This window comes from Globicephala melas, chromosome 3 (genome assembly GCF_963455315.2).
Source record: "Globicephala melas chromosome 3, mGloMel1.2, whole genome shotgun sequence".
NCBI lineage: Eukaryota > Metazoa > Chordata > Mammalia > Artiodactyla > Delphinidae > Globicephala > Globicephala melas.
This window is the reverse complement of record NC_083316.1, coordinates 151,834,084-151,849,081: the sequence shown is the minus strand read 5'-3', so window position 1 is coordinate 151,849,081 and position 14,998 is coordinate 151,834,084. Positions and strand designations below refer to the sequence as shown.

At 36.8% G+C, this 14,998-nt stretch overlaps 1 protein-coding gene across 7 annotated transcripts in view; it reads right to left on the bottom strand.

Annotated features, from left to right (window-relative positions):
* The window catches only part of NSD1 (nuclear receptor binding SET domain protein 1), a 136,608-nt gene that overhangs the window by 45,409 nt on the left and 76,201 nt on the right, over positions 1–14,998 (bottom strand). For all 7 annotated transcript variants that reach the window (XM_030846930.2, XM_030846934.2, XM_030846928.2 and 4 more), the window contains 6 exons: positions 12,794–12,918; positions 10,527–10,797; positions 8,861–8,970; positions 4,016–4,091; positions 1,414–1,532; positions 331–474 (listed from right to left, as the gene is read on the bottom strand). In XM_030846930.2, coding sequence (XP_030702790.2) covers positions 331–474; positions 1,414–1,532; positions 4,016–4,091; positions 8,861–8,970; positions 10,527–10,797; positions 12,794–12,918 — 845 coding nt within the window. The remainder of the gene's footprint in view (positions 1–330; positions 475–1,413; positions 1,533–4,015; positions 4,092–8,860; positions 8,971–10,526; positions 10,798–12,793; positions 12,919–14,998) is intronic.

Below are 14,998 nucleotides of genomic sequence, written 5' to 3'. Positions count from 1 at the left end.
TGTGAAAATTCTCCTTGAAAAATTCCTTAGAAACCCAAACATTCTCACACCATGAGAGGTGCAGGAAAATTATCTTTGGCTGAGCAACCACAGATTCACCCCTTCCATCTCAGACCTACTTCAGGGCATCTACCCAAGGGCAACACTAAATATTTCTCTTCTTTTTTTGTGGGAAGAGAGAAGAGTTAAATCCTTAAAGTAAGTGATTCCACTGGAATCATCCAAGAGAATTTTTACTCTAACCATGACTAGGTCATCAAGAGACTGGAGAGGACTTCTCTTAAAAAGATAAGCATGCAATTCAAATGCAAGTGGGCAAACATTCTCTACCTGACAAACATTCTCCTTGAGTGCAGCTCCTCCTCCTCGTTCACCCTGCAGTTTTTTAGATACAGGCATTCCGTGGTCATTTTCTACACCCTCCTCAATGGTTTCCTTGGGGCTTGCAGCTGTCCTGTGTGTCATCAGTTCTCCCTTGCAGAGAAAAAATAACGCCCCACATCTATATTATTGATGTCTCCTCCATCTGACCCCCTCCCTCTGGGCTGCTATTTGTCTAGCCATTAAGCACTTACAGATGTTCAGCCAATCACGTGGGCGGACTGCATGCAATGTTAGTTCTAACCCTGCTGTGATTGGGCGGGTAGTGGGCGCCTCATGCCCTGCCACTAACTGCTCTGAGGCTGTTCCACTGGAACTTTTTGAGCTGTTCCATTTTAAGGTTTCACTAAGGGAGAGAAAACATTCTTAAGTTTATTTGATTACTTATTTGTCCTTCCAAGATCAGTGTTTCCTAAATAATGCCCCCCTTGGGCATTCTATTCAAATTGTCCTGGAAAGAAACACTCTGCATCAAAATATGTGATGCTGACCTGACTTGTTCTAATTCTCTTTTAACCTGAGTTGGAAAGCTAGGGATAGCATCAATGGCTGCACTGATGCTCTTCAAGAAAATGGCTTTAAACCTCTGTTTCCTAGAAGTCGCTGTTTACAAACATTACTCTAAAATTAAGCAGTTGGTGGTCTCAATAAATAAGCAAATGAGTTTTTCCCCTAACTGCAGTCTCAACTTTTAAAGGGCAATACCAAGTTCATCTGGATTATATAGTTACTTGATATTGTGCTCTCTGGTTTTAGAACAAGTTTACTTCATGATGAAACAGTTATGTATTTCATCTGACACCTAGAGCATGGGGTGTGATCTTTTAAAAAGGTCACACCTACAGCTGCCATAGTGCTTTGACTTATTTCTACTAGAATCAGATTCATCTTTTTCTCCAAGATTCCTTATCACTACTAGCTGTTTCAACAGAATACTATTTTTAGGTAAACTCAAAGGGAAAAGGGATGTGGCCTCTACTGTGAAAAGCAGCTTCGCTTTGGAAGGTCAAAAGATGAAGAACTGCATAATACCTCGGAGCTTGGAGTTTCTTTTGATGAGTTGTCATTTTTCACTTTTTTACAATGCACCTTGGCTGTAGCATGTCTCTGTCGTTTTCGCTTCCTTGGTTTATCAAACAGCTTGGTGGTGCCTAGGACAGGAAAACAGGTGTTACCTGCTGGCTGATTACATGCATGTCCAAGAACTCCTATCCTCAACTAAAGGGACCTCACAGAATTATGGAATGTTAGAGTAAACACCAACCTTAATTTTAATTCTCCAACTTTGTAGATGAGGAAAACAAGGGCAGAGGAAAAAAAAAAGACTTACCCATTAGTATATAACTAGTTGGGGAAATGGCTACATATATAAAAATTCTGCCTCATATGGATTAAATAGTAAACATACAGGTTATTAAAGCAATTTCATTTTATATGATTGAAATGAAAGACTTTCTAGTTCCACAAAGGACTTTAATATCCTACAGATGGAGAGGAAATGCATTTAGTAGTCAGGAAAAGATACTAAAACCTGGCCTCCAAGATTAAAGACAATAAATTATATCACTCTATGATTTAAGGATTAAGACAAAAACATGAAATACATAAGATCTGACTTATACGAGGAGAGAAAAATACCTCCCTCCTCCAACCAATACATTTTTGGCCAAAAGGATATTCATGCAGGGACTTCCCTGGTGGGGCAGTGTTTTAAGAATCTGTCTGCAAATGCAGGGGACATGGGCTTGAGCCCTGGTCCGGGAAGATCCCACATGCCGCGGAGCAACTAAGCCCGTGCGCCACAACTACTGAGCCTGTGCTGTAGAGCCCATGAGCCACAACTACTGAGCCTGTGAGCCACAACTACTGAGCCCGTGTGCCACAACTACTGAACCCATGCGCCTAGAGCCCATGCTCCGCAACAAGAGAAGCCACCGCGATGAGAAGCCTGCGCACCACAAGGAAGAACAGCCCCCGCTTACCACAACTAGAGAAAGCCCGCGCGCAGCAACGAAGACCCAACACAGCCAAAAATAAATAAACAAATAAACGGGGTTTTTTTAATTAAAAAAAAGGATATTCATGCAGCGGTACTATAACCCTGAATATGAATGCCTAATCTTGACATATTTAGAAAATGGAATTTAGTCTCTCACTCATTTTTTATTATACGTATTTCAACTCTTTGTTATAGAAACATTAAGAGGAATCTTTAAAGAGATATTTTGTAAAATGTTCCAGGATATTTAAGCTAGGTATCAAATACTTTGGAAGACTGCTTTAGGGCTCTCTTCTTGATCTGCCTGATCGAGATGGAGAAGCTCTGCTATCAAAGCTGCTGACAGCCTAAGACTAAAAGGGAAGAGTTAATATGATGGCAGAATAAAGCTTCAAAATTCTCACAAGTTGAAACATTTAGATGAAATTTACAGAGGATAAAGTGCAGGTTGTAGGTTTTACAGAAAACTAAAGTACAAATGTATAGGGAAAGAGCTGATATTATTTTGAAAGCAGTTTTTTTTTTTTTTAAATCAAGCAAACAAGTTGACCAACCTATATTATAATTGCATACAGGGTTAAAATAAGTTAACATATCGTTTAATTTACTTGCTAAAAAACTTAATAATCACAGATCACATTCAAAGAAGTGTACATTTAAGACCACATAAAATATAATCTCCCCTAATATCCTTTGCTGATAGATCATATCTGATGCAGCGTGCTCAAATCTAAGCTAATATTTCAGGAATGACACCAATCAATAAATGGCATAGGCAGACAAAATGATCAAAGGGATAGAAAGAATTGGTATGGAGAAACACAGGGTGGATAATGAGACAGTAGTGTGGCAATAAATTTGGTCATGTCTGGATATAGTTCCCCAACCCTTCCAACCTCTTTCATCTTCGTGCTTATTCTACAAGACAGGGATAATATGAGTAATATCCTAATTCGTTGTAATGCTTTAGATTCATCAGAGGTAACAGTTCTTACACAAAGAAACTGGTAGAGTAGATACTTAAACTATGATTATTTTATCTGTTATTGAATGAAGGGCCGCCCATTCCTGCTGTGGGCAGAAATAAGATGACCAAGCAGAGGTTCCAGGAAACAGATTCCAATTTAATCTAGAAGATTCCCAAGGCCTTTGAAAGCAGCCATAATAGACCAGGCTCAAATGTAAGCTCTCTTTTTCAAGCATATGTTCATTGACCAAAGGTCACAGGTGTGATATAAGAAAGTAAGACTATGAAAGACTTGTTTAAGACGATTTGCAATTGCCCCCTCAACTCAAATTCTGTTATTTTCTGTCCTATAGGAATCAAAGCCAAGAAAGTAATGATGCAGTATGGAGAATTATCTAATAAGAAAATTAAGGAGCTGATTTTTCTTTATTGTTCCCAACATTTCCTTAACACTAATTCTAATTCCATTTAACTAACTTCAGTATAAAGTTGGAAATGAATCAATACAATTTTCTAGTGTCATATGCAGTTTTAGGAAGCATATATTGGGCAAACAAGTCTTAGAACTTGCAACCTTACTAGTCCTGCTTAGTAACTTTTCTCGTTAACTGACAGGGTACTTCACACTTATTTTTGCAATACAGTTCTTAAATCTCAAAAACACTCACCTCCACCAAACTCTTTAGAACGAGATGCAGCACATGATTCAGTAATGTCATTCTCCAAGTGACCAGCTTCATAACACTACAAATAAGTAAAATGCATCATGTTTTACAAAGGAATAGAAAACAAACCCTTTATACTATGTGCCAAAAGCTGAACTGTCTTTTGCCAAAGATACAGAATCTTGGCTGTTTTTAACAATTAAAGGAACAATATAATAGTAAAGGGTTGAACAGAAACTTTGTGGGGAAAAGCATGAGATTTGGGTTTTTTTCATGCTCTAAAACTCAAAACCACCAACCACATACTCCAGTGGGGGGACTACAGACAACGACTGGCTTACTCAGAGACTCCCAATATATAAAGCAGATATAGAACACTGCTCTGATTAAAGTGGGAGCGAAAGAGAAAAAGTATGTGCTTATAGACCCACCAGCTCAATTCTGTTCCACACCACGGTGTATTTAAAATCTTCCTTCTTAATGTTATACTTACAGCCATTGGATTTTACACAGACTTATTTACTTGATGAATTCTAAATATTAAAAAGCTCTGAATCATGGAAAGTCTTTCTAATTTAAGTTGCTGCAGATTAATATAAATTAAAGCAACACTGAAACTAAAAACAAAACACTTAACATTGGGGATTCCCTGGTGGTCCAGCGGTTGGGACTCCACGCTTTCACTGCCAAGGGCCCCTGGTCAGGGAACTAACTAGGATTCCACAAGCCACGTGGCATGGCCAAAAACAAAAACAAAAAAACAACAAGAAAAACCTTAAACGTCAAGAGTAACTCACTACACATTTTATTCCCCTACTACTAATGCTTGTATGAATTAGTTCTATTCCAAGAAAATGTCTTCTCCTACAAGAATAATATTCTTCATCATGACTGTAAAACAAAATTTAGTGGTCACAGAAGTCAATATAATGGATGCTATTCTTGCTATGAAGTTCCCAAGTCTGAGGTTAAAACAAGATAAAATGCAGCTGTGAATTTCTGAACACTTATTATATACATTAATAAATCATAAGAATGTTCCTCATGTTCAGTGTAGATCAGAGTCTTATGAAGTCAAATAAAATGAAGGAGCAAATGTTAGGTACCTAGTTAAATGGAACAAAACACTAGTAGACAAACCCACAAAATAGACTGCATAATTTAAAGAAAACTACCATCTACATTACTTAGATAAGCAATTTATACTTCACTGTTTAACATTCACCCAAAAGCTGTGATGCAAAAACAATCAGAATGTTCCCAAAACTACAGAGAGTGATACAGAAAAAATTTTCATTTCTGATGTCAACAATTTTATAAGTTAAAATAGAAATAACAGCATGCAAAAAAAAAAAAAAAAAAGAAAGAAATAACAGCATGCACACGCACGCAGGCACACACACCCCCCACACTACACTACATGAATAAAATTCCATCTGCTCTGCTTAAAATAAAAAAAGGGACCTCCCTGGTGGTCCAGTGATTAAGACTCTGTGCTTTTATTAAGATCCCGTGTGCCGCGAGGCACGGCTGAAAAATAATGATAATAATAATAATAAAATATATTTTTAAAAAAACCCACAGAACTCTGTAAGTGCCTTGGAGGACATGTCAAAGATGCCAGTAACTTACTTTATGCATAATCTGGTAGGATATGCATTAAGTCTGTGCATTTTTTTTTAACATCTTTATTGGGGTATAATTGCTTTACAATGGTGTGTTAGTTTCTGCTTTATAACAAAGGTCTGTGCACTCTTAAGTTACCACTACCTCAACAGACAATCCCTCTTTCTCTAACCCACTGATTGATCCATCCAAAGACAAGGTGTGGCCTGCCTGGTAACCCATGGTGTAGTCCCAAGATGGAGCTGAATCATGGTTTCAACCTGATGGCAAAATATACCTCACAGTAAGCAGGACCTTAACTGTGAAGCTGACTAGGTCAGATAGCAGAACTCACTTCTAAAACAGAAAAGAGGTCACTTTTCCCCAGGGTCCAGGTCTAGCCATCACCAATAACTCTGGTTTTCTCTTGTTCTAGCACCAAATATGATGCCTATCTCCCTACCAAGAAAAGCTGAAATTCAACAGTGACAGTTATTAATTATATCTAATGCTTAAAGAGACCAAAAATATGAGAGACAGAGAACTGGATGGCTAACAGAGATTTTTAACTAATGGTGCTAAAACAATTGGACATCCACTTCAAAACTCCATCTCAAAAAATGAAGAACTGTATATAAATCAAAACCATAAAACTCCTAAAACAAAACACAGAAAGTATATCTCTGTGTTGATGTGGTAGGCAAAGATTTCTTGAAATAGACACAAAATATAAATAAAAGAAAAAACAAACTTTTAAAAATTCTTTCTCATGAAAGACTAAGGAAATGAATACACAAGCATCAGACTGGGAAAAAATATTTAAAGCACATATATCTGACAAAAGACTTGTATCCCAAATATAAAGGCACTCCTAAAAAAGCAACCATAAAAACAATGAAGAGCCCAATCAAAAATATAAGTGTGCTTGAACAGTCGTTTGTTAAGATATAGGAATGGCCAGTAAGCACATACTAAGGGGCTCAAAATCAATAATCATTAGGAAATACAAATTAAAAACATGATTAGATATCATTTCATATCCACTAGAATGGCTAAACTTAAAATGACTGACAATCCAAATGCTATTAAAGATGTGGAGCAACTGAACTCTGATATACCACTGGCGGGAACGTGAAGTTGTACAACCACTTTGGAGAAGTGTTTGGCAATTTCTTTAAAAGGGATATATTCATGAGCCAGCAATCCCACCCCTAAGTATTTACACCACCAAGAAAAATGAAAATATATGTACACAAACAGACTCAGAATATTCATACCAGCCTTATGATTAATAGCCCTCAAATGAAAAAATGCAAATGTGCATCAACAGGAGAAAGGACAAGCAAATTGTACTTGAACTTCTACTGAAATAGCATCCTTGTGGATGTATCTCAAATACATGTGTTGAATAAAAGAAGCCAGTTAACAAAAACAAAACAACATATACGACATTCATGAACAAGCAAAACTTATCTATAGTAACGGAAGTTAGAAAATTTTGCCTCTTGAAGAGATGAGAATGGGGAGTTGAGTGAAAAGGGGAACAAGAAAACTTCCAGGGGTGATAGATATAGAGCATACTTAGTTTGGGTGGTACTTAACATGGTATATACAACTGTCTAGAGCCATGAAACAGAACAATTAAGATCTGTGCATTTTATTGGTGTAAATTAAATCTCAAAGAGTTCTGGGACACTTTCGCCTATATAAATTAAAATTATCAACTAAATCATGCTTTTTATCCCCTTAGGGAAAAAATTAACCCACAAACACGACAAGTTAAATTTCAGATTAGAAAACTGCACTTGGCAGAGCAAAGTCATACAAATTATACAATTTTAAAGGTTATACTCCATTTACAGTTACTAAAAAACAAATTAACACTATTTTTTAAGTAATCCAGTCTCAAAAACATTGAGGATTCAAAATTCATCTTATTCCTTCAAATCATTAACTTATATATGCCAATTATAGCTCCATAAAGGCGGGGGGGGGGTCATTCACTTAACTCGCCTGAATTCTTACTTTCAATGACATTTGCAGCACCTCACCTCTAGCAGTAAGACAACAGCCTCCCATGACTCACCCTGTAAAATACCATTAAATTTATCACCTGATTGCAAACGTCACTTCCACACTCAAAACGTGCAACTGAATCCCAGTTTCCCTGGCCCTTCCCATCTACCTCTGCCAACAATCTTGCGCAGTGGCTAAGATTTGAATAATATAAATCCAGGAGAGAAAGCACTGCAGAAGATGACCACAGCCTTACTAGAGTGTGGGGTACAATGAGAGGATAGTGAGTTAGAGACACATTGTCACTGAAGGTTGCACAAACTGCAGAGAGAGTTCGGAGGGCAGGAGATGAGTCTAAGAACCACCAAAAAGTCCATGTCATAAAACTGCTTTGAGAAGAACAAAGGAACTAAAGTACATAATGTGACTCTTTAAATAAGGTATAAAAACACAAATAAATTAAATTTTACATTTACAGATGTGTGACTAACAAAAACTAGGAGCCTTAATATAGGATTAAAGGATAGAAGTTTGCTACAGCTAAGGAAAGAATTCCAAAAACTCTATTTATGATTTGATTACAATCTGCATTTTTTCTTTAAAGAAAAAGAATTTTTTAAAATAGGAAATCTGTGCAACTTACAGCTGAATTTATAACATATACACTGAGTTACTCCTCAAATACAAAGAGAGCAGGATGTATCCTAAGGAATCAATATCCAGTTATCATCCATTATAGAATTAGAAAATCATATTTCCAACTACAATTTAATGATGCCTTCTTGGCTAATGGAAACCAAGTTTGCAAAACTGAAAATCAAGTGTTTCTGCCTGGATTATAGCTGAGCTAGGTCTTTTCTGAGGTATTATGCAGACACGGCAATGGCATAAGAGTAGGTTAGTGGCTTGTAGAGACAGAAGTGAAGTAGAAATCAGGTAAGAGGTTTCGAGCCCAGAAAAGAAATTACAACAAACACAAACTTTACTCAACTTTAAAGCTTTTTTCATTTTCACTTGAAAAGAAAATCTAAAATCAAGTGATACACATTTTCCGTACAAATGCAAAACAGCCTCTTAATGTAGGATCTCTCAGATCACCAAGTGTACTGACATTCTATAATTTCTATGTATATGTGCACTGATGTCATAAGTATTACTAAAAGATGTTTTTAAAATCCCCTATTTCCTGGATTAAACCCTATTTTAGAATTGACTAAAATAACATACCTTTTTAGTAAGGCCAAGTTCCCCTTTCTTGGGCATAAATCCAGGGTCTAAATCATTGGATTCAAGAAGTTTCTTAGTTGGTTTTCTCTGACGCTTACTTTCATAATTTCCTGAAATGCATGTATCTTTTCATTAGATGATTTAGAAACTGGGCACAAGCTAATTTTTTAAAAACCTATATATATATATATATAAAATTAGTCATTTTTTTATATTTTTCTCAAAATATAAAAAATTAGTCATTTTAAAATATTTTTCTCATCATCTTGTGGGGAGGGACAAGGTAAACATTATTCTAAAATACTAGTTAACATAAAACCAGAAAATATTTCTCAATACAGACACAAACTAATGTGAGGATGTTCTTATGTCAGAGTGTGTGTGTGTGTATGTATACACACTTACTAAAAACCATATATGTTGATACATTTTTTAAAAATCACAAATGAACTAAGGAGAAATCAAAAGGGCAAAACTCCCTTTAGAGCAATCAACTGGTGGTAAGAACAAAAGGAGAAGTGAGGTAAAGTAGAGCCTGAATTCTGGGCATAAATAGACCAGGATTAGAATTCTTGTTCTGTTCCTAAATAAGTAAAAGACACTTGTTTACTTTGTAGGACTGCTCTTAGCAATTATATAAAAGGGCCTAATAACACAGTTTGGCACATAATGGGCAATGAGGTGGTAACTATCTTTATTATTCTTTTTGATTCCACCTTACTTGATTATGCACAATTGGGATTCCTTTTTAAAGAATAACATCACAAGCTACTGTTGGGAATGTAAAAAAGTTACATCCAGGGCTTCCCTGGTGGCACAGTGGTTGAGAGTCTGCCTGCCAATGCAGGGGACACGGGTTCGTGCCCCGGTCTGGGAAGATCCCACATGCCGCGGAGCGGCTGGGCCAGTGAGCCATGTCCGCTGAGCCTGCGCGTCCGGAGCCTGTGCTCCGCAACAGGAGAGGCCACAACAGTGAGAGGCCCACATACCACACACACAAAAAAAAGTTACATCCAAAATTTTCCTTGGCTGACTACAATACTCAAGTCAGAAGGTTACTCCAATTAAAAAAAAAAAAAAAGTCAAAAGGTGAATTAGAGACAGTATGTTGTTTAGATTCAATTCTCACCAGGTGACATGTTTATACAGAATGATAAAGTGAAAAGAAATTGGTAATTAACTTCAAGGGAGTATTCACACTCAGCTGCTTGCTATGTGTCAGGTAAATTTCTTTATACATTGCATCACAGTCTCCATTTTATACATCGAGGAAACAAGTTCAGAGGTTAAACAACTTCCCAAATAACACAAAGATTGGTAAAGTCAGTAACTGAAGTATAATTTTTATGTGTTTACTCCACTAGTATGCAGTGCCCCTCCCCCAAACCCTGTTACCCTGGGTGTTGATTCACACTGTGGTTGATCAATAATCATGAAGAGCAATAACACTGAAAGAAAGTAGTTTGTAAAAAATATGTCTTCCTGACAGTACACCAATTAATGGTCATTAACTATATCCAATTAGCCAGTATTAGGGATTTCCCAGAATCAAAGTGGGTAGTTTGCTGTACAGAAATACACTACTGGCTTTCCATCAAAACATACTAAAATCTCCTGCTTCCTCTAATTATATCCACTTATATACTGAGACCCATCCCCATCTTACCTGGTGTTTTAACTAGCAATTCCTCAGACTCAAGGGCAGGCCGTGGAGAGACTTCCGGAGCCACAGGCACAGACAAGGTCAGCTGTGGCAACTCAGCATGTCCACCTCCAAGTTCTGACTGAGCCAAGGGCCCTTCCAAAAACGGAGCCTCCCTTTCAAGAACTGGAGGCTCTTCTTTGGTTGATATCAAAGAATTCTCATCCACCTGTTTGTTCTGAGCACTAGATCGACACCGGGCTAAAAGGCTTTCCTCTTCACGGCGGGAACTTACCTATGGGCAAAAGATAAACGTGGAATCCATAGGCCAAAGTCATTATAATTTAAGTGTCAAAAAGAATAATGTACTTATAAAGGAATGAAATTCTGACACGTGCTACAAATGGATGAAACTTGAAGACAACATTACACTAACTGAAATAAGCCAGACAAAAAAGGACAAATATTGTATGATTCCACTTATATGAGGTACCTAGAATGGTAAAATTCATAGAGACAGAAAACAGAATGGTGGTTGTCAGGGGCTAAAGGTATGGGGAAGTGGGAAGTTATTTTTTAATAGACACAGAGTTTCAGTGTGGGGCCATGAAAAATTTCTGAAGATAATGGGTAGTGGTGATAATGGTAGTGGTTGCATAATGATGTGGGTGTACTGAATGCCACAGAACTGTACACTAAAAAATGGCTAAAGTTGTAAATTTTATGTTATATATATTTTACTATAATTTTTTAAAGGGTAAAAATGTCATTGGATTGAGATACACTGAAGCTATAAAAATTCATTAAAGCCATAGTGATAATCTTAAAAAAAAGAAAAAGGGCTTCCCTGGTGGCGCAGTGGTTGGGGGTCCGCCTGCCGATGCAGGGGATGCAGGTTCGTGCCTCAGTCCGGGAAGATCCCACATGCCGCGGAGCGGCTGGGCCCGTGAGCCATGGCTGCTGAGCCTGTGCGTCCGGAGCCTGTGCTCCGCGGCGGGAGAGGCCACAACAGTGAGAGGCCCACGTACCGCAAAAAATATAAATAAATAAAAGAAAAAAGAAAAAAAAAAGATTCCCTAATATATCATCGATAAAAGCAGCTAATAATAAACTTCCAAAGTTGAGTTGGTAAATTAACGGGAAAGCAATACATGCCTTTCATGTATTTCAGTACTATAAAATGACAGACTGACAGATAATATAAGTAGAAGAAATAATAAAATCTGAAAATCTTCATTTTGTAACCCCAAATGAAATTATTCATATAGAAAAGGATGTACAATTGATATTTTTTAAAAAACATCAGGGAAATGGCTGATGGGGAACAAGACATTCTCTTGGAGCCGAAGTAATTATACATATACTGCTGCTTGATCAAAAGAGGTAAAACATAACTGAAAAGAGAAATCAGTTAGTCACCGTGGTGAACTATTGAAGGTTAAATACCTTCCAATGTCATACAACATATGAAACCTACCATGTAATCTAGCCAAAAATGTTTAACTTGAATGTATCAAATTGTTACTTATTAACTACTACCTAAAAGGGAACATAGACGCAATCACACAAATCAAGAAGGCAGATACTCTAAATGTGTTGCTCTCATTGCTTACATACGGTCATGAAAAGGGGGGACTGTCCTGGATTTAAGGTGATTTAAGAAATGTAACAACCAGATATAATGTGTAGTCCTAGACTGGATCTTGGTTTGGATAAATTAAATGTAAAGGTTATGAAATAATTGGGGAAATCTGAACATGGATTTGTTATTAGATAAACTGACCTTAATAGATATGACCATGATAAATTGGTTGTGAAGAAAAATGTTGTTTCTTAGAGGTGCATGTTATTTAGGGACGTGGAGTCAAAATATCTCTAACTTACTCTAAAATACTTTGAGTTTAAAGAAATTGAATTTAAAAATAAAGCATATAAGGTATTGTAACATTTGTTTGTAGAATTAGGATCATACTATTCTTTTTAATACCCTATATTTTTTACTAAACATTTTATCATAACAATATTCCTAAATCAAATACATTTTGAAAGCAAAGGGGGAAAATATACTATATATACACACACTATACACACATAGTACATAAACTCATTTATACATTTCCTGTATAACTAGTACAGGCTAAGTACTGTGCCAGAAGCTGGAAAAAAAACCCTGAAAAACAAGATCCCAGTTAAGGAAATTATTGTCCCATGAAGATAAAATATGATATTGAAGGGAAAATTGCAGTATCCTAAAAGAACTGATGAAAGGTTGTTGAAATGGTGGAATGTACCTTGTGCACCTGTTCCTGTACCTTCTTTTGTTTTTTCTTAGGAGCAAATATCTGATCATATTCTTCTGTATATTCCAGAAGCCACTTGCTTGGCTTCCTAAGGCGTTTCTTCTCTGACCGCACAGCTAAAAGAGGAGAAACAAGTTCAGTATTAACCAAAAAGTTTGAGGGAAACCCAACGTTTTCATGCAACTATCTCTGTGCTTCCAAAGGTACAGAAATAGGAAACTCACAAAAACACTATGGCTATTTGCTATGGTTTATCCTATGCAAAATTTGGGAGAAAGGAGACTTTTGTTGCTCTATCCACACACACACAGCCTATCCAATGTTAACGAAATTAAACTGAAACTAGTGTCCTACAGTTACAAAGCTAACATTAAAATATGGATTCTAAATCAGGTAAATTCATAAAAAACACAATGAATTAACATTTTAAATAACATCTCTGGACTATGCAGAATATTGGATGAATAGATGATAGAATATTTACCTTATCAGCACTACCACATGAATTTCAAAAGCATTTTACATATACTTTATATCATGGTTATAGTGAGTTTCACATTAGAAACATCAAAAATATATAATTAATAATATGTATACCATTATCTCAATAACATTAAAAAAATGTATGCCATGTATGCCAAAGACAGAAAAGATAAAAGAGTATAGAATTTTGGATACTTTCTTAAAACAACAAAAAAACAACTCTTGTCATGTTTTATGATCAAAATATCAAAGTATCATGCCATTTTTCCTTGAATTAATGGTGAAACAAATATCTATTATTAATTTCCCTATAAAACTTCATCCCAGTTTTAATATACTTAACATGCTATAATCATTTTACTATACTGTAAACTCTTTGGGAACAGAGCCCAATGCCTATAGAACGCAGGATACAATCTACTCAAGAGGGCAGTATTTCATCATACGATGACCTCAGAGAAAGCTATTCCTGCCTCATTTGAATGTGGCAACACTGGTGTTCTCTCAATAAAAGAAACACAAAAGTAGAGACCAAAAAGGAAAGGTAACAGGCTCAGCAAGCTTGGCAAAGGATCTTACTCCCTAGCACATATGGAAACAAGCCATAAAGCCTTCATTAGGACAAGATGTGGAAAAGAATTTTTTACTAATTCTAACTGCTGTAATTTCACATTAGTAAACAGTAGTAACACATCATTTAGTTTATTTCAAGTTAATGTAAAAGGTGAAAACTTAGAACCACATAAAAACCTGAACATGGATTTTTATAGCAGCTTTATTCAAAACTGTCAAAACTTGGAAGCAACCAAGATGTAGGTGAATGGATAAATACATTCTGGTACATTCAGACAATAGATTATTATTCAGCACTGAAAAGAAATGAGCTATCAAGTCATGAAAAGACATGAAGGAAACTTAAATGCATATAACCAAGTGTAAAAAGCCAATCTAGGGCTTCCCTGGTGGTGCAGTGGTTGGGGGTCCGCCTGCCGATGCAGCAGACGCAGGTTCGTGCCCCGGTCCGGGAGGATCCCACATGCTGCGGAGCGGCTGGGCCCGTGAGCCATGGCCGCTGAGCCTGCGCGTCCGGAGCCTGTGCTCCGCAATGGGAGAGGCCACAACAGTGAGAGGTCCGTGTACCGCAAAAAAAAAAAAAAAAAAGCCAATCTAAAAGTTTACATACTGTAGGATTCCAACTATATGACATTCTGGAAAAGGCAAAACTATGGAGACTACATAAAGTGGTTGCCAAGCTAAGGTAAGGAATATCAGAAACAAAAGAAGAATATGGCCTTTTTGTTACTGGAAGGGAATATTAAAAGCTAGAAAATTGCAAAAGCCAATGGAACGAGGAGCAGATCATTCAAACCTCAATACATGGTACGCAGCAAACATGAAACCGAACAGGAGCTAAAATACACCACCACTAACTTTCTTGGCAAATACACATCAATTCCAAGCACAGAACCAGGACCTACTGTGCAGAATGGAGATGAATTGTTCATATAGGACAAGTCTAGCAATAGCTTTAGACTAGAGTGGACACATACCAGTTAAAATAATAAAATATCCAAAAAGCTGAATCAACCCCAAATGTTCACCAACTGATAAGTGGATAAGTAACATGTGGTATATCCACACACTGGAATACTATTCAACAATAAAAACTCCCTCTCTCTCTCCCTCTCCCTCTCCCCACCTCTACACACACAC